We start from the raw sequence: 25,268 nt of genomic DNA, 5'->3' as shown, positions 1-25,268 counted from the left end.
TATTTACAATATTAGTTCTTGAGATTAACGATAGATGGCGCACATTGTGTACACGGCATCTGAAAATATGGCGGATCAAGCGAATGATTCACGGATACAGCATTAAAAATGTATGATTTCTGCATTATTCCGTAATATTGCTGTATCCCACGCTATGAATAAATATAGTCTTATAAACAGGAAGGTAAATGATTAGTTCGTAGTTCCTAATTTCCTGTAATAGATATAAGTTGGCTCATGGCGTTTAGTCCCAAAGGTCTAGCAGTACGCAGTGTGTAGATCCATTTGGATTCACGTTCCAAGAGTGTGGTTTCTGAGTTAACTTTCTCTAGACCACAGGCTTTGAGGTTCTTGATACTGTGGCCTGGCAAGTTGAAATGAGTGGCAACCGACGTAGGTTTCTGTTTAGATCAAAGTAATTTACAAGAATACATGAATGTACCAAAAATTATTTCGTAAAAATGGTTACAGAAATGTGAAACTCCTCTTGGACTGCGGGTTTGGTCCGAAAATGAGATTTAAAGGGACAACATCGGCATGAGATAGGTTGGTTTTTCATGCTACAATAGAAACCAGTAGTCCTTTCTCAAAACAGAATTATTGAAAAATCATCTAACTGCAATAAAGACTTCACCAAAATGGAATGTAACCTTAAGCCTTTAGATCTGGAATTTGTAAGCTCTGTCCAAAACCACCTAGGAGACACAGCACTAGCATCAACCATTAGAGAACAGCTTTCAGACAGATACACAAGGGCAGCTAGGCAGTACATGTTATTGAATAGGCACATCATATGCCGGGTCAACTTCACCTAAATCCCACGCCCTGAAGGGACAACTTTGGCATGAGATTTACCTGACCAGGAGGATAATACCCCTGCTTGACACCATGTGGTGCAACTCGTAGTATCACACCAATGCTGATTTCTGATAATAGAGAGGTTAAGATTTTGATCCTAGAATGAGAATGAGATGGTATTTTGACGATAGATACTGTATGTCTAAAAACACTAATACGAAACAATCTGTTTGACCTGATGACGTGACGTCAACCAGAGAAAAAAACACACTTGTTCTCGTTCTGGTATCAAAATCTTAAAATCTCTCTATTGATTTGCGCCAGTGTTACGCGGCAGTTTTGGACATGGCTTGTGAATTTCAGGCAGGCCTATGGTTACACCCCGTTCTCTATTCTAGTGGATAGTTTAATATTGCAGTTCAATGATTTTTCAATGATCCTGTGCAGTGACGTTAACAGTCCTGCTGGAAGCCATTTTTGTAGGAAAAACCAACATATCTCATGCCCAGGTGTCCCTTTAAAAAATGAAACGGCCAGGGGCCATTGTGCTCACCGTATAGATATTTGGTGCTTTGGAATTCATCCAGGTTAAGAAACATTGTACATGTATAGTATATAGGTCAAACCAAAGTCGGTAGGCCATGTAATGTATCGTTGCTTGAAGTAAGTACCATAAGAATATCATCAAAAACAAGTCACTAATAAACGAGATATTGCATACCTATTTTAGTTTTGGCCTCCTGGTGGCCAAGTTGAGAACCAGATCAGATTTAAATTCGGTGTCCGAGGTTACATGACGTAGGGAGTCATGTGTACTAAATTTCAAGTTCATAGCTTTAGTGGTTAAGAAACGTGCCATAGTTACAATCAAACGACCAATTTACGCCATTTGACCTCTGTGACCTTGAAAAGCAGGTCAAATCAAAAACTCATATGATATGTGATGTATCCTTGCTAGGAGAACCTACCATAAAAATGTTATTGAAAAGGAATCACTAATAAGCGAGATATCACACTTTCTAGGTTTTCACTTTTGGCCCCCTGGTGGCCAAGTTGAGAATCAGACCGGACTGAAATTCACGGTCAGAGGTCAGCTGACCTAGGGGGTCCTTTACACAAAGTCTCAAGTTCATAGCCTTAGGGGTTAACAAACATTCCACAGTTATGCTCAAATGGCCAATTTACGCCATTTGACCTCTGTGACCTTGACAAGTACGTCAAATCAAAAACCCGTATCATATGTGATGTATCCTTGCTAAGAGTATCTACCATGAAATTTTTACCAAAAACTAATCAGTAATAAGTGAGATATGGCACTATTCAAATTTTGGTTTTGGCCCCCTGGTGGCCGTCACAGGTCATCTGACCTAGGGGGTCATGTGTACCAAGTTTAAAGTTCATAGCTTATATTTACACACAAACGGCCAATTCACACCATTTGACCTCTGTGACCTTGAAAAGTAGCCACATCGACCTGATGTTTGATGTTTTGTCAACATGTAGAGCTACGTAACAGGTGTCTACATACCAAATTTAAAGACTATAGGACGAATAAAGACAAAACGTCAAAACGTGCCACTATCGGTGAAATTTTAGAGTTTGACCTCTGTGACCTTGAAAAGTAGGTCAAATCAAAAACCCGTATGATATGTGATTAACCCTTGCTAGGGGTACCCACCATAAAATTTTTGTCAAAAACAAATCAGTAATAAACGAGATATCACACTTTTTAAGTTTTTGGTTTTAGCACCCTGGTGGCCAAGTCGAGAATCAGACCGGACCGAAATTCAGTGTCAGAGTACATATGACCTTGGCCATGATTTGTAAGAAGTTTCAGGTTCGTAGCACAAGCGGTTAAGAAACGTTCCACAGGATACGACGGACGACGATGACGACGACGGACAGAGAGTTATCGTATAGACTCCCCTTACGGTGAGCCAAAAACAATCTTTGAAAATATCGAAGTTCTAAGTCTTTGCACAGCGCCCTCGAACAGTCAGTGTGACAGTGACGGGCCAGTGACAATTAGGCCGAGGCCTACTTCTTTCATAAACCGACCAACACACGCTGCATGTATTATATGAAGAATTTCTCCTGAACAGAATTAAGAAAGCAACCCTATTTCTATAAGTTGGACTTTTGCTTGTTGCTTCTTAGTTCTGTACGTGGGTAGGATTGTCCAGCCAGTTAAGTACTTGAAAATGTGACCCCTTTTTTCATGGTGAAATCTGATATTGACTCAAAATAGCACTCTGGACACCTATCCTATCTCATCAATTTGGTTAAATGAACCTAAATAAATCGGGATTTAAAGAAGATACGGAATGAAATTGCTTCGATTTTTTTCTTTGACAACAAATGGGATTCACTCCAACGAAAACATCATTACCGCTTTCTTCTTCGGCAGATCTACGACGTCTCATCGAACAGCACTGACAGGTGGCAAGGTTGACATTTGAAGGAATGAATTATTCCTACCTCATCACCAGGTGCGCAAATGAGCAGAACGCCGAGTACAACCTTTTATCATACTTCTCGACCACTGCTGAAATAACGAGGAATGTTCCCTCTATCGGAATATGCTGACACTAAATCAGAGGCCATGTTTTGTTCAATGTACGCAAACTGAATTTCATTTCCAACTTCACATCGGGATAACAAAATATCTGGCAGTTGGATGAAAATGACAATATGCTAGTCTTTAATCTTTTGGCCTAACATCTAGAGATTAACTATAGATTCATGCTTTGGGCTTCCCCGATCTGTTGTCAGTTTTTTTTGGGGAGGGGGGGGGGGCGAGTTGAAAGTGGTTCGCGCCTACCTTTGTTGAACCATAACTCGCACAACAGGTGTGAGTCTAATGGTTACATGATGTATATAAATGTAAACAAAATTCATTTCTAATCCATGTCCATAATCTAAAACATTTCTGAAAGGAATTCTAGTTCCAGTATTTCATGCACTGCTATCGTCCCCTACCACCCCTCTAAAGACTCAACGAAGGAATGCACCGAAGTACCGGCAGCATCTGGAGCAAGTGGCGGCAATGACGGAAAGGGAAATTCAAAATGAAAGGAGAAAAAAAACTTTGACAAGACGTGACGAAAAAGGTCAATGTAGGTCTTTTTGCCCCGAAGTTTACATTTTTTATTGTTGGATTTACCCTAATAGAAAATAAAGTATTCAGAGGTCAAATTATTGAAATGATAATCTCTTTTATTGACAATATTTCATTTTTTTTACATATTCCATCTAGTCCAAAAAAATCCCACCCACTTGTTCATTTCTACACCTGCCGCGCAGCTAGTCTTTTGAAGCAGATGATTATCTTTATCAACAAACATGCCATTTCTCTCCTCACAAAGATGAAAACAACATTGACCAGCGAGTGGATAACTTTCTGCAATTGTCAATTTATCTGTAAACTTCCCTCCTGCACTTAAATCATTATATTTATTCTGAAATTGATAGTTCGGTGTTGGTGAATATTAGGTTTCTGACGTATTAGATAATTTAGTACAGGGTGTCTCCTAAAAAAAGTACACCAACCTCATTTATTTTCACGGGTGAGTTGGTAACAATAGCTATTTCATGAAGACTAAGTGTCACGGTTCAGGTTAGCGATAGCATCAAAATTAAGGGTCACTTGACTTGTTGGGGTAAGCTGTAGCATGAAAAGTATGGGTAATGGTTGGGGTTAGCAATAGCATCAAAATCAAAGGTCATGGTTGCAGGTTGGGGTTAGCTATAGCATGATGAAAAGGAAGCGTTATGGTTGGGATTAGCAATACCATAAAAAGGTAGGGGAATGATGGTTGAGGTTAGCGCACCACTAAAAGTGTCAGAAGGACTCAAGATGGTTTGGGAGTTCCACTCAATCTCCTCGGGATAAGCGTCTCAGAAGGACTTATTGAGAGTCCAAATGGGGGGGTAGGGCTTTCAGGGGGCATTCCCCCAATGCACTGGCTAAAACATGTCAGAAGAACAGGGTTTGGGGGGCTCCACTTTTGAGATTTGGAGACCAGTTTTTGTAAACAATGCTCCTAGTCCTATTATTAGACCATATCCACAACTCCGTGGATATGGTCTATTGTTTTTACTGAGCCGATCGCCAGGACCCGAGGGATGTGGTTTTCGACACGTATCTCCGAAACTGCCGCACGGAACGACCTGAAATTTGGTTAGGTTACGTTTCATAACCTGCTAACGAACAACGTGTACTTTATTTTTGCAGCCGTTGCTTACTTTTTTAGTTTTTGGGTGATTTTTGATGAAAATCGCCGGTTCTGAACCGTTCCGGTAATAGCACTGCCTCCCGCGTTTTTACCGATTAGGCAAGTTGCTCAACGTTGATCTGTCCCGACCTGAACAGGTGGGAGGATACCCGCTACATTGAAGAGCCAACAGACATTTCGTCTACGCATTCTAGACTGGGTGAGTGTGAATTTTTCGTGATTGTAATCGCCCTCAAATTTGTGTTGAAACACTGCATCAGACAAAATTAACTCATCAGAGGTCAAGAAAAGGATCTTAAGAATATATATTCGCTGTTAGTTTGGGTGATTATAGGGAGCACGTCCATCTTTTGAGGCAAACTTGTCATCCGAAAGTTTCCAGATCCCCGCAATGGCGGATATACATTCATCCAAAAAATTACGAATTCGGGCAAGTTTCATCAAACTGTGCGCCTCATACACCTAAGAATGTCTCAAAATCACCCAGACTCTACACATGAGATATACCTTCACTGAAAATAATTGCTAAAACCTCGCTTAACGTGTCGCGAGTGCTGAAAGCAACAGTTTTGGAGATCGTTTTTCTATACATCCTGCTCACTCCTGTAGAAATGTACAGTAAAGCACGTATACACGTGCAGTGTAAATGGACACACGAATGTACACACCTTCTGAAAATATTGTCAGCAAAGGTGATAAGTGTTTGTTCTGAATTATGACAATGAAATTCATAGACTATTAGCAGGTATTCAGTGTCTGTTGGTCTGAATAATGAATGATAAAACTTCTGGTGAAGTTAAAATATTTCCTCGCTCTGTTTTACAGCCTGACGCAGTGACGGGGATGATCAGCATCTGTTCTGTTCTGCGACCGCATCAGTCACGGATATAGGAGCCTTGACCACGAGGAGCTGATGAGGCAAAGTCGTATAACCGTCTTAACCTTGACATCGGTGCAGTGCTGAATTTGCCGTCCGAAGACAAACCAGTATAATATTCCAGCCGTATTTCGTTCTTTTCACTGTAATACTTTTACTTCAAAAAGACTGAATAAATAAACCTACTGTGGCAGTTAGTTTAAAAAGATATTATTGCATTTTACGTTTTTACTCTTAGTGCTGATCGGTCATACCCCTTGGGCCTGGCCGTAACCTTGCATACTGGTTGTCTCGATGCCGTATGCTATGACCATGTATATATCTACTGGACTGGTTTGTTGCACCATGTCGAAGGAATTTTATGTAGAGATCAAGACACTTCCCTCGCATCACAATCTACACCTCAACAGAATGGTTGTAAAAATCCTTGCCATGATTCCCGGTTGCCCCTATGTTGTGACCATGCATGCATCAATGGCCTGGGATGTTGCAACCTACACTTCAAAGGAATGCGAAGTCTAAATCACATTTATTTTTTGTCCCCAGATTGTGACTTTCCTAACAGCAATTGCAGACCATTTCCCTGGTGATAGTGTTTTGTCATCTTAAAAATGAGCACCAGGACAAAGCACCAAAAACCTGCCACTTAAGATCAGATCAGAAGTTACCTACGTGGTGCCAGTACCCACAAGTGCATGATTGACACCTAGATCATTTGAAGAAAAAAATTGGCAGCAGAACCATGTGTGCATGGAGGGAGGTATTATAATATAAATACTGTGGAGACGCAATGTATTATTGGTCGTCCCAACATTGGGAGCTTTCATCCCCACCAGCCATATCAGATGGCCAACTGGTTTCCCTCACTCGACCAGAAAACTCATCAAAAGATACGAAAGATGTTGAGATTCAGATTACATTTGCTTGTTGTCTGCTGGATTCTGACCATCCATATGCTGAGTTGTTGCAGTCCCAGAACCATCGCTAATTCTAGTATTTATGATGCACCTACTGTCACAACCTAATTCAGCTGGTTATTCAGGGTTATTTGCCTCTGATTTATCTGGTTATATCCTGGTGCAAACCTAATTTCTCAACATGACAAAATACTTTCACCAGGGATATGGTCTGCAATTTGCTGTTAGGCGAATTGCCCAATACTAGTTAATATTATGAATTTTTCTGATAGTGATGGGCTGTAAATCTGCTAAAATTTAATGGCGGGCACCTATCGACCAATCAGAAGGCTTGTTACAAAAATGAAATATTCTGATGGCCAGTCTGGGTCATATAGCGGTAAAAACAGGTGAGGTTGACAAAATCACTTTTGTGAACAAAATATTGTAACAATACGCCATTAGCGTCTTTAGAGGGCTTGAGTGTTATCTAGGTCAGATGCACAGCAATTCTCATGTGAATAAATTATGTTTTCATCATGTACTGGCAGTTCAAAGTTGGTTCATAATAATAGGCACCATCGTGTATAGCAGTCAATCTCAGCCCAAGTGCCTACCCTGTCAGCTTGTAAAAGAGCACTTTGGGCTGGTACTAATAGATCCATGCACTTGATTGGGAACAACGTTAAGGCCATGAATAATTTTTTTTTTTTTACATGACTCCACCTTGGAAAATATATGCGAGTAGGCATCTTTTACTTTATATTTTATATTTTATATATATTTTCAGCTGAAATATGGAAGGTCAAGGTCGAGAATAATTGGAAGAAAACCTTTAATGAACTAACAATTAAAACTGTGGTTAAAACTGAACAATCATCCCCTGCCTGGAAAAGGAAGCCATGGCTGCAACACCTTGGCCTCACAAACAATCTGGCAAATTACGAAAACCATCGTCCATGTGACGAGAAATAGATAAAAAAAGGTGCGAATGACGGGACGCATGGCAACCTGCCATGTCTGCACGGAGTGCCTGATCACCTTGCCAACACAGTGCAGAGTAAAACACAAGATGATTTTGAACGGCTTGTGGTATTCGACTCGATGACTCGACGACGCGATGACTCGATGACGCGATCCGGTTGGAATCTTTTTAAAGAATATCACTGCTTGGACTGTAATTTATACATAGAATCATAAGTGGAGGAAAATAAAAAAGAACCGATCATTACCAACCCCTTTCCAGCTGTTTTCACCGTATCTATCCGACCATTTTTCGTTTCCTACAAGTTCGCATTTTTGATAAAACCATGCGCCATGTTGCTATACAAGCCACTGGTATCTTACCGTCAATACAGCTAATACACCTAAATATAGCTGGTTCAGATCAACCTCCTACCCAGGTTCTTTACGAGCAGAAATTCCAATGTTAAAATGACACGCGATTTCCTGGAGACAAGGTTGGCTCTGGATATCCGTTCAGCACGGCAATATTAAATGTCCTATACACCTTTCCAGAAATGGGGCGCTGAGTGTCCGAAATAGTGATGTCATAAGGGGAAACTAGGCCTGTGGTGGAGGGACAAAGGAGATAGTCATGGTTGACCAACACACTTGAATGCCTTTGATGACGGACAAGGGGGAAAAAGTTAGTTCCAATGCAAGCCACCAATTTCGGAAAGCATGTATAGGGGCTGATGTATTGGGGGGGGGGGGGGGGGGGGCAGATGTCAAGGGACAGAAGAGGGACTGAGTGACTGAGTCTAAAAAACTGTACATATGCAAAATTCCGATTCTTGACAGACTACCACATGACATCTGACATTGGCCACTAGAAGCTTGTTTGTCAATTAAATCTCCGGTCATTTTGCATGCTATGAAACTTCCACGAGTCCTTTAAATATCAAAATCAATCGCGGGGACCAATCTTCAGTGGCCATGGCTGGGGGGGGGGGGGGGGGGGCACATCCTTCCACATACCGTAGCTGGGTATGTGAAGGCCGAGCTAAAACCTCTGCTGTTGCAGCGGTAGCCCGGAGACCAGGATCATGGGATTCCGTATTTTAGCAAAATCCATAGCAACGATCGCGTCATCGAGCCATCGCGTCGTCGAGTCATCGAGTCGAATACCACAAGCCATTTTGAACTACTACAATACAAGGTTCTATCAAGAGACAGCAGATGGCGTGCACGCTCTGCCGATCTTTTGAGTATAAAACGAGTAAAAAAGACTTTTGAGAAAAATATAAAATATAAAAAAATTGTCGAGGCAGCGCCGAAAATTGAGGCACACGGTCATGTAAAACAAGTTATTCATTTCAATTGGCCTATTTATTTCAATAAGCCAATCAGAATCGTCCTCTCATATGGCGACGGGACAACGCAGAACCAAAAGTTGCTCCCCGGTCGCCGATTTTTTCAAATAATTTCTGCATGCCGCGTACGTATTTTCATTAAAAATCCAGTATTATACGATGAATTGTTACAAAATAAGCGATTGAATGAATTGAAGAAATATTGAGGAATCACGCAGATGCGTAGCATCAAACGCTGGCATGAAATCAGCATGATATCAGGGGAATCTCAGTGAGTGAATTCGCTGTCTGACACATTGTCGGGTTGATGATGATGTCACGTAACCAGGATTTTGGCGCACTTTGTGCATGGCCACATGTCATGAAAGTGGAGGCCAATGCCCGGCATACGAACGACGAATTGCACACAGCCTTGTTGTATTCACTGTGGAGACTATGTGCCAGATGATGAAGATGATGACAGTGCCTTCTACCCACAATGTGCCACTTGCCAAGAAGACCCAATTAACAAGCGATTGTGATTTATCTTCATCATATTTGATTGTCTGTAGCAGGCCATAGTGTATTCATACACTTTATTAAATAAAGACACTTGATTGTACTTGTATTCCGTATCTTGTTTTTCATTTGAAAAACGGTTAAATAAAAAAATGAATAATGAATATTGAAAATGAAAGGGGCCAGCGGCCATTGTGCTCACCGTATAGATATTTGGTGCTTTGGAATTTATCCTGGTTAAGAAACATTGTACATGTATAGCATATAGGTCAAATCAAAATCTGTATGACATGTGATGCATCGTTGCTTGGAGTAAGTACCAGTGTTCTCCACACCATTAAAAATTAAGGCTGCCCGCCCCTATTAAAATTGCATTCGTCAATGGCCGGCGGCGCAGTGAGCTTCCCGCCAAATATTGTTAATGTTGCGGGCGGTGCCAACGTACATGTTCGTCATGATTATGCGGCCTATATCGGAGATTTGCAGTAGGTGTTGAATGTTTTGTAGGCGAAGAGGAGTCGAATTCTGCATACCTGGTGCTGGGAAATCGCATCTAAGCATGTTTAAATTCAAAAATTTCTGGGGGAGATCCCCCCACACCTCCCTTCGCCCTCGTGCCAAGGCGCTCGTTCTCGTGGCCATGCTCTAGCATGATTTCAAAGTATATTTGTTAGTACATCCGCCCCAATTAAACCAGATACGGTGGAGAACACCGAGTACCATAAGAATATCATCAAAAACAAGTCACTAACAAACGAGATATTGCTCTTTTTACCTATTTTAGTTTTGGCCTCCTAGTGGCCAAGTTGAGTACCAGATCAGATCGAAATTCGGTGTCCAAAGTTACATGACGTAGGGAGTCATGTGTACCAAATTTCAAGTTCATAGCCTTTAGTGGTTAAGAAACGTGCCATAGTTACAATCAAACGACCAATTTACGCCATTTGACCTCTGTGACCTTGAAAAGCAGGTCAAATCAAAAACTCATATGATATGTGATGTATCATTGCTAGGAGAACCTAACATAAACATTTTATTGAAAAGAAGTCACTAATAAGTGAAATATCACACTTCTTGTAACCTATTTCATTCTTGCCAAGAGTACCAACCATAAAAATTTTACCAAAAACGAATCAGTATTAAGCAAGATATCACACTTTTCACGTTTTTGTATGGGCGGTTATATCTGCAATAAATGGAGGTTGCAATTTTTATATGACCGTTACCAATTTTATAAGGAGGTTGCAAATTTGGGTGGTTGAATTAAAGACGTTAGACTTTATGACATTAAAAAATTTAAGACGTTAGTAATTATAGACATGGCCATTTACGGAGGTTGTGAATTAGGGTCGTATTGTTAAACAGACGTGGTTTTATACAGACGTGGTTTAATACAGACGTTGTGTTATACATTTGTATGTTTAACAGCCGCTGGGTGGCACTCGGGTCGGAAATGAAGGGAGTAGTTCGGTTAGCGTTAGATTTCTGCAATTAATGACCTCCAGCAGCATCTGTCGCCAAATTAATTAACAACATATCTTGCTGAGTATACAATAGGTGGAAGTGCTCGCCAGGTTTTTCTTACACACGGCAAAGACACGGGTCTCGAAAAGAATAAGACTGGACTGAAATTTAGTGTCAGAGTTTATCTGACCTAGGGGATCATGTGTACCAAGTTTAAATTTCATAGCTTTAGCAGTTAAGAAACGTGCCACTGTTTTTGAAATAGGTTACAATGCCGACGACGATGACGACGACGGACGCCGGACACTGCGGTATTGTAGAGACTCTCCTACGGTGAGCCAAAGAGCCTCATCAGTTTTTAGAAAGTCTCGGACAGTAAACTTATACCTAAGTTCTAATGGGCTCAAGTAGTGTTGGCCATCGTCACGTCACCATGGCCATGTCAATTTAACGGAATTGACGGAAATTCTACGGAAACAATGCTAAAACTGCATAAAATCGCTTGACAATTAAAGAATGTTATTACTAACAATAAATACAACATTCCCAGGCTATTAGAATGTTATAAATTGCTATAGTTATCGAGAAGTAAATTGATCCCCCAGACAGGCTTGTAAAAAGGTCTGCGAGGTATTGTTTTCATGGACTTGTTCCCGTCCTACCTATATCCTGTCAGATCGGGTCATACTAAACAGCGTCCACCAGGTTTAAAAGCATATTAAGTCATAAAAATAAAATCTAATGGTCATAAACGAAATAAGCAGGACATTTTACATTTGTGTGCTAGATTAGCGAGTTGTTGTCTAAAATGTACCCGCGTCCACCACCAAGTCGGCGGCCGCCTTTAAAAGGTTTTTGTATCAATATGATCAACACCAGCGAATTCGTCCTCCTATCTCGTGTAAAGACCTTGAACCAATCGGGTATTTCCCCAAACGGGATTCCCCGCAGTATAACCCCCCCCCCAACCGATAGAGAAACATGATGGGAACCATGCTATATCAGTTACAGACCAGTTTCCGTTGATTCCGTCAATTCCGTTAAACCGACATGGCCCGTCACCATGCATTTTTACATTACTATAACGTGAGGCAACGCAACGACTTCCACATGGGCAGAACTTCTGTTGAATGGTGCGCATTTGCGCTTGCGCGCCTTTGCGCGGCCAAATTGTCATTTTGCCAGCATTGAATTGCGTGCCTAGCTCTTCAAAGTTTTAAAATTCGCGCACCTGGATATCCCGACTGCAGCGCTGCCGATAGGCATATTATTGTAACTACATCACAGACTATAACAGTGCACGCCATTGGTCGATGTCGGGGGTCACTCAGAAGGCCAACCAATGGAATCACTCCTAGTATGGGAATCCGTGATTCTCATTATCATCAATCATGGCCGCCGGGCACAAGTCACAAACAGCGACTTTCAAGAATTACGCACCTAGGCTATGAAAATAAAAGTTAGGCACCTTGGTATTTTTCAACAGAAGGTCTGCATGGGGCTAGGGAGCGTATGTCAACCTCCTCCAGGAACCAATGAAAATCCGTTATTATAATGAGGTAAACAATGACACGTGCTAGTCTTGTAGTTTGCCATCTTCAGGCAGCGATGACTGCGACGTCATACCTCACTCGCGAGTGACTGCATGCTGTTTGACACATGTGTCTTGTACAACCGTTATTAAACAATAAACAATGGAGTTCGGCTTAGGCAAAAAAGGTTAATAATCAAGTTATCACATCGTGCTAAATGCTACATTTTAGTCTATTCGATGTTGATAACAAGGTCTAGGCTAGTAGGGCCTAAATCGGCTGCTAGTGCTAATTGCCAGCAACGGCTTACTGGACTTTGTGCAACGAAACGAAACGAGCGAAATGGGGGAGCGACCATTATGTTTTACCCCGGTACGTCAAGTTGGATAGATGGTGTCAGTCACCAGTATGGATGTGTTTTCCATTATGAATACGTGTTTTTAAAAATCAAAATCATGAATTTGTTCGGACCTCGATCGAAGAAGGTACGACAAACAATTAATTAATCAAACCCTTATGAGGTTCATTCATTTGAAGTAGAGAGGGTAACGTACATTGTATACACAAATCAAACACACACGCAGTGCTTGCGAGCATTGCAGAGAACGACTTTTGAGTGATGACCCACACCCACCCAGGCAGCTGAGACATGTCTTGTTGGACATGCCTACCGATTTTTACTAAATAAAAGCATAACTTCACTTCACACTTTTCGGGGTTGAAAATGTACTCACGTAAATTACCAAAATTACATGCCAAATTCGCACATGACCTGTTATTTCTCAATGCTTGGAAGCTCAAATGTCTGAATGTAATGTATGCGCGTAATGTGTACTCTCAGCAAGCGAATAGTTGTGATCGTCGGTTTTTGATCGTTTCCTGTATGGCCGTTACAAGCCGTTGTCTGAATATGATGTGAACCTGTTTACCGTTCAATGCTGCTCCCTGTGACGCTGTACCCGTAAATGTTTAATGAAAAAAATGCTGATAATGACTTACACGGCTTGTTCGCATCGTAAACATAATGGTACCCGGGTTTAACTGTCTTTGCGTTTGGCCTAATTTTACAACGATTACTCCCCACGTAACCACGATCTAGGATGGACAGGCTGTGTATAATGAATAGGAAAAGTCACCTAGGGACCGTTGCGTAGAATACTTTTTTGGCGAAATATTGCGCAAAGTCCAGTAAGCCGCCAGCAACAGCACTAATACAGGGCCGTATTTAACTTTTTTGTCCAGGGGGGGCAGTGGGATAGATCGCCGAAGGCGATCTGCATGCGCCGCAGGCGCATCCGAACGGGGGGGGGTCTGGGGGCCCTCCCCCGGAAAAATTTGAAAATAAAAGGTCTGAAATGGCATTTTCCTGGCATTTGGAAGTGTGAATCAACAGTACTTTTACTCTAAAAAAGGACCACTTTTATGAGAAAGAAGACTAGGGATTTTACTATATGACTTGTATGAAACTCCTCTGTCAGAATAGAAGACTAGGGTCAGGGCACTGGACTGGTCAGATTATAAGGGTTGCACCTGAGTTGATAACATCTGCTAGCCATATGCTGCTATCATGCTGGTAAAGCTATGGCTAAGATTAGTTTGTCTTTTTATTGCTGTCTGAAAATTTTTTTTTCAACATTTATTCCACAGGGGGGGCAGCTGCCCCCCCTGCCCCCCCTCTAAATACGGCCCTGTAATAGGCCTACCATCATCCCGACACGCATCATGTATCATGTCCATCCATATGTTTGTCACACTGCACTCCGCGCTCTGTGTGTAGGGCTCTACTGATCAATCTGTTGTGTTCGGACTAGCACGTGTCATTGTTTACCTCATTATAATAACGGATTTTCATTGGTTCCTGGAGGAGGTTGACATACGCTCCCTAGCCCCATGTACGACTTCCTACGTTGTTCCCAATCAAGTGGATGGATCTATAGTTACTAGGACAATACATGAAGGGGGTTCCACTGAGGGACGGAGTCGCCCCGCGCCTCCTACCTAGCTAGCTACCACGAGTACCGAACGGAAGTACCTACCATGGCATGCCTACCAACCACCAGTCATCTCATAGTGATATAGGCCTACTAGCCTATACTATACTAATAGTATTAGTAGCTAGACAATAGTTGGATCTAGGGGCCTACCTATATAGGAAGTCCAATGGTGCGAGGCGAAATCCGCTACTATTTCATGTGAAGTATTTACTACAATGTGATGTACTATCATATTGGTAGGCAATTCATAACCTCCAACATCGGTAATTATATAGTACCTATTAAATTCTTGTGATGGCGCCACTGTATACTGCCCACGTCATTTTATGTCACTTGTTTACAATCTATTTGAGGTTGGTGGCGCGAGATTTGAATGGGTAATGGGCAATGCTGAATTTATTTGTATTTTTTGTCCATTTGTTTAACCTACCGACGAGATGGGACTGTGACTGCATGGAGTCTGCGCTGATTGATCTGATATAGCAAGCGGGGTGCAGGTACCCCCACGAGGCCCCCAAAAACGCGATTTTCGTGCCAGTTATGACTGCATACTATCCCCCCCCCCCCCATCCCATCCCAATATTTCTTTCAATTTACCAGATTTGAAAATTAACACAAATCAAAAATGCAGACAAATATTTTAGTATAGTCTTAGCGGATTAATGGTCCCGGCCCTTGGGGACGCACCGAAATGCTATGCTAAATATAATTATTCCACATGGTATAAAAATAATCAGCACAAGAGGAACAGCTCGTTCATCAGTATCAAACAAATAACAAGTTGATCAGCAGCAATGTTTATCATTTACACAATTATGTTTAATTTCAAATGTTCAGCAGTATTACACGAACATCCAAAACACCACAAGAAACTAAAATGTCTCTCATTATGTTCAGTAGACTAAGGAACAGAAAACTCATCAATATGTTCCGTCAGCAGTAGACCAAGGCCTGTACCACAAATCATCACCAGTATTGTTTAGTACGATGTTCAGTTCAGTAATAACAATAATAATGATGGTGGTGGTGGTGGTGGTGGTGGTGGTGGTGGTGGTGGTGGTGGTGGTGGTGGTGGTGGTGGTGGTGGTGGTGGTGGTGGTGGTGGTGGTGGTGGTGATACCAATTTACCCGCGCCAATGTCTATAGATGATGACGTTCGTGGGTGCTAGTGGCGCCTCCAACGTCCTATGGACGGTATAATTATACCGATGTTGGGGGATTCACAATCCCCGATCAGAAATGACGTACAGCCTCGCTTTGCCAGTTCCCGCTTCCGCATTTTAGATTTCGTCTTCTGTCCGTCTGTCGAATTTTACATGCACCCACTGAAATTCTAATTTACCGTCGCGTTGTGTGGCTCATTATCATAATACAACTTCGGAGCGCCACTATCGGTGCTGAGGCAAACCAGGCTCCTGGGCGAGAAATTTAAAGGTCTTTGACGGGAATAATGTGGCACAAGACGTGGTCATAGAGAGTAAGCGGGTTAACTTTACTCTCTATGACCGTGCTAACACTAGTGTCCAGTGCCAAATCGTCGAAGCCAATCATATTGCTGGGTTAGGATCAAGGGTTAGAGTTAAGGTTAGGGTTAGGGTTAGACATACAGTAACTTCGGATTTTATCGGTCTCGGGCCTAGTTTACAGCCAAAACTAATTTTAGGCCCACAATGGGAGAAATCTGGTAAGCCATTTGATCTCGGGTAGGCAGTATTGTCAACTTGGCCTAATCAATTTTCAACCAAGCTTGATGTCCCCATGAGTGTGGTCTGTTTGACTCGATTATTGCCGAGATGTCATAGGTACAGGTAGGCCTATGGTACATGCAGGCCTATGAGCTTCAAGACAGACCTTTTCCAGCTGGAGATAATGCCCAATGCGAAAATGCGAAAAAATCTAAATCTGTTGTATATCTTGTGTTCATACTCTCAACTGCCATTGGTATGGACCCTGATGAGGATGATGAAGTTGATAATCCTACTACCAAGACGTCAGAACAGCTATAGTGCAATTGCAAGTTTGCTCCACGTCCTCGATTGCGAACATGCGATTGAACATGGTTGGCTGCTAAATGTGGCAGAGTATGCCAGACGCTTCAGGTTGGCAGTTACGTCATTACGAAGATGGATAGCAAATCGGGAAACGTTAATGGAGCAAGCCGAGAACAATGCTCAAAGTAGGAGGGTCAGAAGCGACCACGACGGATGGTGGCCACAAGTGGAGGAGCAGGTTCACAACCGATTTATCAAACTACGTCGTCTTGCCCTCCCCGTCTCCAAAGGTGATCTGATCCATGCTGCCGAGCTGGAATTCCACCGCTGGTGGGATGAGCTTCCAGTTGATGAAAGAAACAACTACCTTTTGAACCGACCGGAACGGTCCCTCTTTCAGTGCTTTCCAGGATGGATCAGCGATTTCATAAAACGGAAACATATTGTATTTCGTCGCAAGACATGAAACACGACTTCGATTCCAGCTAACGCTAATGAGCGTGTCCGCCAATTTCAAGGAAACGTCAGGGACACAGTGAGGCAACATGTCATACATGCAATTTACAATATGAATGAAACGTTTGGTCAGTTGGACTTTCCGCCCATGCATACGGCAGCTACTCAGGGACAGAGGGATGTTGACGTTAAAACTTCAATGGGCAATTCTAAATTAGGATGCACCGTTGGGTTGACAATTGGATCTAATGGGGAAAAAATGCCAGCATTGGCTTGATGAAGTCTTTTTTCCATTCATTTGTGAATTTGAACCAAATACAATCCTTTTACTCTTAGATCAGTTTAGACCTCACTTGGCTGATGAATTCTGTGCCCCTATTGAGGAAGCTGGTGTGCTCCTTGATAACATTCCCGCGCGGTGCACATCTATGAGGCAACCGTTGGACTTGACCATTATGCGGGTATTTAAAGCTCACGTTTAGGCGCCGCTGGAAAGACTGGAAGCATGCAAATACTGCAGCCTATGGCACCTGTCCTAGAATACCCCTCACATCTGTTCTACAAATCATTAGCCAAGCTCGGGATGACGTCCCTCCTGAATCCACAGCACGTGCTTTCAGAATAAACTGTAATTTTGGACAGGTCAGCGTTAGTTTTGGTCAGTCATCTACTGATCTACTGATGGGGCGTGCAATTATTTCTCACCGCGGTGGAAAATGTTTATCACCGCGCAGGGGTATCTCCGTACTCACGTTCTCATAGTACAGCCTGATACCTGACAATTGACCAATTACACTCGTGGTTGTAAACATTTACCACCACGGTGAGAAACATTTACCACCACGGTGACAAATATTTTCAAACCCGCGTTGAGAAACATTTACCACCGCGGCGACAAATATTTTCGACAGCGGTTGTAAATCGGCTTTGGGGTCTTGTGAGTTTTGGCCTTGAGGGCGATACAAATGAAATTACGCGCGTGAAAATCGCATGGATTGCTTCAATGGATTTTCCAATGACTGAACTTGCTAAACCGATTGCGTGAAATCAAACGCAGCTCGCACATCGCAACTGATTCGGAATTGTCGTTTCACGCGCGGGTTATATAGTCAACGTAGTCTCCTCCAAACAAACGTGGTATATGTACGATTGACATCTGGCCTTTATATCGTGGGTATTCTACGATTAATGAACAGCCAATCAGGAGTCCGTTATAGTGAAGGAGGTTAGGTTGTTGATCTTTTGTTTTAATATATGGTCAATGCCCGCTCGTCCCCGCTCCCCGGGCGCCCGCCCGCCCGCCCGCCCCCCCCCTCCGATTGCACCCTACCATAGACCCCGCATTTAGGCCCTACCCTTTTTAGTGCAGGCAATGCTTTGAATTACCGAACATCTGCCTTTGACGTCCCCGTTATGCGCTCCGACCGTTCGCCCCGACCAGTACGAACTGCCGGTGTAAAAGTAGAAAATGTCCCCTGGAAAAAGTGTCCGGCCCTATTGTATTCTGCTATAATAATAATATTTTTATGGTCCTATTATCTGGTCTATCGAGACCATGACTGACAATGCAATAGCTCAGAGATTGAAGCGCATAATAGAATCCTTTGTTTCCCGGACATTCTATCCTAGGACATTTTAAACTTCTACACCGGTCCAGTGTAATCGTTATTGTAGTCCTCTGAAGATATCAGCCCGAGTCAGCTTGCAAGCACAAGGAAAATAGTGGAAGAGTACCCTCCCCTGATCCCCACCCATAAACGTGCCCGCCCACGGACCCCAACCACCACCACGCCTTTGGCTGCACATTGATTTTTTTACTCTCTCCGCCTCACGTTTGATTGGAAATGCCCCCAAGCTCAGGATGATAGGCCTACTTTTTCCTATTCCGCTGGGTGATGAGTCAACCGAACGTAATCACGACGCCAACGGAGGATTGCGAAAGTGACGAAATCAGCGCCTCTGGTCTCAAGATTGCGAAATGCCCGGTTAGCAGAATTTCTTAAGAGTCGGACCTCAATTCATTTGTCGTAATATATCGCTTACCATCGGGACGAAATGGATTCTACCAGTAACAATAATGATACAGGTAATAGCATGGTTAATGAAGATTTAGCAGGTATCAATATTATTGTGAAGTTTTCTTTACATAATCGACATTGGCGGCGTTTGGCCAACCAAACCAGCCAGCCCCTTTCGGTACAGCCTGCATACAATGTCAATAACATAGGCCTATGCACATGATGCATCGAATGTTACTGAAATGAAATGCATGAACAGCAGGCAGCTGCTGTGCAGACTGACAGAGGTATAAAGTTATTTATGGACCCTTGACATTTAATGATAAGCGGAATCTTGATTTGTTTGCTTGTTTCACCTATAGGAGATGGGTAGGCCTATTACTAGTATTGGTATTATGCAGACGCAGTGACAGTGTGGGCTATTTATTATAAATCACATAAACTGTGAGATGCAAACTTGTGATATCGCGATATGGGTAGGTAATCATTAAGTCAAGTGCATCTCACGGTTTATTAATTATAAGCCCACAGTGTGACGACAATCACAATTGAATAATGTCGATGCAAAAATCATGAAATGCGAGTATCGTATAGCGAGGCTATAGTTTTGTCCAAGTTGTTACGTAATCTTGGAAATCTGGACTTTTACTACAGCAAATACATTACAGTCATAGGCTTACTCTGAAAAGGTTCCCTTCAAACTTGGTACATGTAAAAACAAAATTGGCATTTGGATTGTGAAAAAAAAGGATGCAACTGTGACTCTTTCCCGTTTCCCTCTCTCTGCAACCAAACAATGGAGAGAATAAAGTTTTAATCCTTCTCGTATTGTTCTGGACACTCTCCACGCATGCGAGGAGTTTGGTCAGGGTCTTTCTCGAAACTGTCTATTGTACTGCCACATCGTGAGAAGATGATGGTATGGTACAAATGTAGATAGCCGTGGTATCTAGCACTGCATTTACAGAAGCTTAGCAGCCCACCAGGCCAGGCCTACCGGTAAATTGATTTAGTTAATGAATTATGAGTGACTTCCTCACGCACGCTGTTATTGTAACTGAACCACTGAGGACCAGGAATGGTTATTAAAAGTGGACCCACAATGATTATGATGACAGTACAGTACTGCCACTTTTTAAAGGGTAATTAAATTAGCGCCATGTCTGCATGACAGAAATAGTAAAATGGGGATACAAAGCAGACCTGGCGATATATTATCGTGCAATGTTAGCATCATTGGGAATTGCCATTCTAAATTTTAACTTCTTCATCTTTGCGAAAATTCTTGCTGCATAGCAGCCATCTTTGAAATCTTTTTTCCGATTTCATTGCCAATGGTTATATGCAGAGGTACAAATAATACCCAAAAGATTGAGGAGCAGATACACTGCCACTAAAAGTGACTGACAATAATCTTCAGATTGTGGCATGTGACCTCTTTACTAGACCGTCTGACCCAGATGTGTTTGCCTTCTCTTTTACAGGCTGCACCAGCAAGTAGGCCTGAGGCAACTTCTCAACCTGTGAACAATAGGAAGTCAGTCAAAGCTAAGGTATGTGTGTGACCAAGTTTCCATCACCGAATTCTTTTTAGACCTTGAGATTGTTCAGACTTAAACTTGTCATGTCCAATCTGTCATCATGACTTTATGGGAAAACCTGTGGCATGTTTGTCAAGGTTCCACAGCAAAACATCCCCATAGCATAATGCTGCCACCTCCGTGCTTCACAGTCGGTACGGTGTTCTTTGGATTACCCCCCCCCCCCCGTTTTGCCAAACGTACTGCTGGCTTCTTTCTTGCCCTGCAGCCTCGTAGTCCACTACGATGCAAGACCTTCTGGACAGTGGACAGTGACACATTTGTCTCTGTAGCTTCTAATTCCTGGCAGAGGTGTTTCTTGGTCGTCTCAGGGTTAATGTGCACCTTTCTAACCAATGTGGGCTCATCTTTGGCTGTCAGCTTGCGCTTTCTTCCTGACCTTGGTAAGGTTGCTGTTGTCCCTGGGTCCCTGTACTTCTGCTTTATTGTCTGAACTGACGCCCGTGGCATATCAAGCTGCTTGAAAATGGCTCTTAGTGAAGTACCAGACTGGTTCAAGTGGACAGGCGACTCTATCAGATCTTGAGAGTACTCCTTTGACTTCCCCATGATGGCGCGAAGCTGGCAAATGACCTGAGCAGAAACCCAGTCCCTTTTATACTGCTACAGTGGCGCCACCTGAGCTATGACATAATCATGATGGTCAACAGGTAGTGGAGACAAGATAAAAGCCATTGCATTGCCCACCTCAAGGCCAAACAACTAGTAGATAAGGTAGGTGTATGTAAACTTATGACACTCTGAAATATGCATTGTTCTCAAATAGAGCTCATAAAACAATGAAATTAATGAAACAGAAGTATGTTTTTTAGTTGATGACGAGATGTGATGATAGACTTCCTGTAAACTATATACTATTCGTTCTGTAGTTGCAGAGAAAGAGACAGGGTTATATCATCCTTTGAATTGTATGTAAACTTTCGAGCGCGACTGTACTCTCTAATTTTTGCCTTGGCCTCCAGAAATAATAGTGTATTTTCAAATTCTTTCTTATCAAACCTGAGTGTGTGTTATTATTGCACCACCAATATCCAATTTGATAACGAGTACGCATGTACCCAATGGTTTGGTTGTCTAATTATCTAATTGTAATTTCTAATTCTAGTGTAAAAGTCAATAGTTCCCTTTTTTGTCATGGTAATGTTGTGGGCATTTTCTATTCTTGGCTCACATGGGTGAGCTTATATCCTTACGATTTCATCTTGTCCAGCATTGTTGGCTTTGACTTTGTCTGTCGTTAAGCACTTTTATCATATACCCTAAGTGCAGTGATCTGGCAGACGTATATGATAAATAGAAAACTGCACGAGTGTCTGATCCGAGTATCCAGATTGCACTCGATGATTTTCTACGCAGGGCGAGAGCTTTTCAAGCCGTAGAAAATCATCTCGTGCAATCTGGATACTCGGATCAGACACTCGTGCGGTTTTCTTATTGTACATGTACATGTAAGAAGCACTATCAATGGAAACACGTACCACTTTTTTCAGAAAAGAAAAGCCAGCAAGGGAAAAGCAAGCAAGGCGAAGGGTAAGAAATTTTTATTAGATTCAAGTTGCCGTGTTGGAAATAACAGTGGTCATAAGATATATAGAAAATGTAGCACTTGTCTTCATGGCATCATTGCATCACATCATCAGGAGGATAGGATTTTTGATAGAAATTTGCAACCATAAGCTGATTTAGAAATTTAATTTGCGGAGCAAAAACAAACAGTTATGTGATATTTCCATTGAAATAATGGACTCCTCGGAGTGCATGATGCAATGAGATTACAAAGAAACATTTAGCCAAATGTTCAGTTGTTGAAAGGTTTAATGAGGAACTGACCCCTGTATCCTCATATCCAATCGGGGGGGGGACAATTTGGTCGCATGGCCATCAGAATGAAATGTAATTGACTTATTTTGCAGGAGACTATTGCGCAGCTGAGAGAATAGACAACTACGACCCCAAAAACAACACGTATTACATAAAGTGGCAAGGATATGATGCGTCCCACAACTCATGGGTGAAAGCGGAAGATGTAACTTCTCCTCTCATCTCTTCTTACAAAGAAAAATCAGGTAAATCATGATTGAAAGGATTATGACTGTGTGCTCTATGCAGTTGATGTTGTAGTGGTTGTGAGTCAGGCTGATGCAGCAGTTTCTTAGAGGTAGTGCCCAATTCGAACAACTGTAGCTTATCACATAATTATCGTTTATCAGAATTGTGGAGTCAAAAGGAAGGATTGACAATCAATTTATTGAAATTCCTTCAGATGATACATTAAAAGATGTCATAAAACTCACCTGTCCATTCAAAAGGCTTTTGTATTGCAATTACAGAACGGTTTCTATTCAATAAAAACACTTCGCTGGTGAAAACATTGTTGGGAACACTTCAAAGCAGTGGAAGTCTTTGGTTCAAAGGCATCTCAAACTAGTATGAGGTTGCAGCATGAATGCAGTGTAATTGAGATTTGCTTGTTTTCTTCGCCTTAATTCCATATATTTTGGTAGTGTACCCTTGAAGAAAATGATATGATGTCGTGTGATACTAATATCTGCATAATAGTGGTTCTTTTAATTTCCTCTATTTTAGGTTCCGGAACGCACAAGAAGTGATGCACCTCATGTCTTTCGATTGTTGAAAAAATTGATGTGAATTTGTGCAAATCCTCCCGCCTGTGTTTTTTTGTTCAGTGGAATTCACGTATTTCGGTATTCCTTCTTCACCTCCACGCATTATTCATTCTGACATAAACTCACATGATCACTTTTGATGAAAGATTACATAATGGATAATATTGAATTGGCACAAATATAGTAACAATGTAAACTTATCATATCTTTCAAAGGTCTCATTAAAAGTAAATGTAAGTTACATGTACATGTACTGTGGAATTATTGTTTTTTCAGACAATCTGTGGCTGTTGTATACATGTATCATTCAATAAACGTGGCGTTTTTCATATTATTAGATACATATAGTCTTGCCTTTATCTTTGCTACCTCACAGCGACTTGACTACATGTATTATAAGGGACCATCTCAAAAGTATTTTGAAGCCTAAAAGACTACGGGTAAGTCATTTAGTCTTTTTGAGTGTGGTCACACCCAAGACTAAGTGACTTGAGTCATTTTTGCTTCAAAAAACGTACCTGTGAGATGGTCCCTGAATTCATACCTTGAGACAATATCCAGACCGGCACTTGATACTGAGTTCCTCTTGAACTGGCATCAATAGAGAAGTCTGGCTACATGTGCTAGGATTGCAAATTACAGCGTACTTTACATGTACATTGGACTTGGAGCCTCCCTCTGTGGATACCTCTCTAATAAGGACACCGGTGCTGAATTGGTTTGGGTGGAATGCAACCAGGACGCCTTTCAATTGCAGACGATATTGGAGTGTCCTCACAGCAAGGTAACACTTGACTTTAGACAACGTCACGTCCAACAAGAATACACCTGCCACATACGGAAATACTGCCTTTGAAGACGTCATTCAGAATGTTTGGGTTACTTAAGGATTTGTCACACCCACCCAGAATATACACAAGATGTCATGGAAAATGCTTTAAAAAATGTCACATCCCACCTGATCATGAATACGCCGGACCGTATGGAAATACCGTCTCTGAAGACATTATCCAGAATGGTCGGTTTACTTTCGACACAATGTCACATCCAACCTGAATACGCCTGACCGTATGGAAATACCGTCTCTGAAGACGTCATCCAGAATGGTCGGTTTACTTTCGACACAATGTCACATCCAACTTGAATACGCCTGATCGTATGGAAATACCGTCTCTGAGACGTCATCCAGAATGGTCGGTTTACTTTCGACACAATGTCACATCCAACCTGAATACGCCTGATCGTACGGAAATAATGACTCTGATGATGTCATTCAGAAGAGTTGGGTTTACCTACATGTACGATATAATGTCACTTCTAACCAAAATACTGCAGCTGCATATGGTATGTAATTCAGAATGATGGTTTACTTGAGACAATGTCACATCCAACCAGAATACACCTACGGCATACTGAAGTACGGTCTTTGAAGATGTCATTCAGAGTAGTTTGATTTTTCTCAGTAATCCAACAGCCCGATACATGTATACATGTACATGCAGGACAATACAATGGTCAGTCACTTCAAAGCGTGGCCTTCAGGGGATGGCACAAGGACAAGGGCAACTTGAATACACAACCTTTCTCAGTCAAGATGAGGCAGATGCTACTTGACCATACACATCTTTGACACCTGTCTGCTCATTTCCGGCAAAAATTGATGTTTCTTTATACATGTAGGCAGCCTGATAGTATCAGCTGTGTTCACCCAAGGTGAGCAACAATGAAAACAAGTGCATGTAATTTGATGCAAGAATCATTTTATTGCTGCTGAAATTCACATTCAGCCAGTAATACAAATCTGCTTATACATAATTGGTGGATTCACAATATATCAGATTAAACAAAAGGCATTTTCCAAGGTCCCTAGTGGTCCGGCAATAATTCTAAGTCGTTTTGGGAGTTGCAGGACATCAGCCTAGCCCCCTGCGGTCAGATAAAAAAATTAACCAGCAGCAGGTACCCC

The 25,268-nt window shown here is 42.0% G+C and overlaps 1 protein-coding gene across 5 annotated transcripts in view; it reads right to left on the bottom strand.

Moving 5' to 3' along the window:
• The window catches only part of LOC135488430 (multidrug resistance-associated protein 1-like), a 312,354-nt gene extending 297,519 nt beyond the window's left edge, over positions 1-14,835 (bottom strand). For 3 of the 5 annotated variants that reach the window (XR_010446979.1, XM_064773057.1, XM_064773042.1), the window contains exon 1: positions 14,652-14,691. Coding sequence is in view for 1 of the 5 variants with exons in the window: in XM_064773042.1 (XP_064629112.1) it covers positions 14,652-14,654 (3 nt within the window). In the remaining 4 variants the exon portion in view is untranslated. Of the gene's footprint in view, positions 1-14,651; positions 14,692-14,759 lie in introns of those variants that run through there. The other 2 variants (XM_064773049.1, XM_064773066.1) reach the window with 2 other exon arrangements.
• Positions 14,836-25,268: the final 10,433 nt, after the last annotated feature.

The sequence above is a fragment of the Lineus longissimus genome, chromosome 1, assembly GCF_910592395.1.
Source record: "Lineus longissimus chromosome 1, tnLinLong1.2, whole genome shotgun sequence".
Lineage (NCBI taxonomy): Eukaryota > Metazoa > Nemertea > Pilidiophora > Heteronemertea > Lineidae > Lineus > Lineus longissimus.
This window is presented reverse-complemented; position numbering and strand designations above follow the sequence as displayed.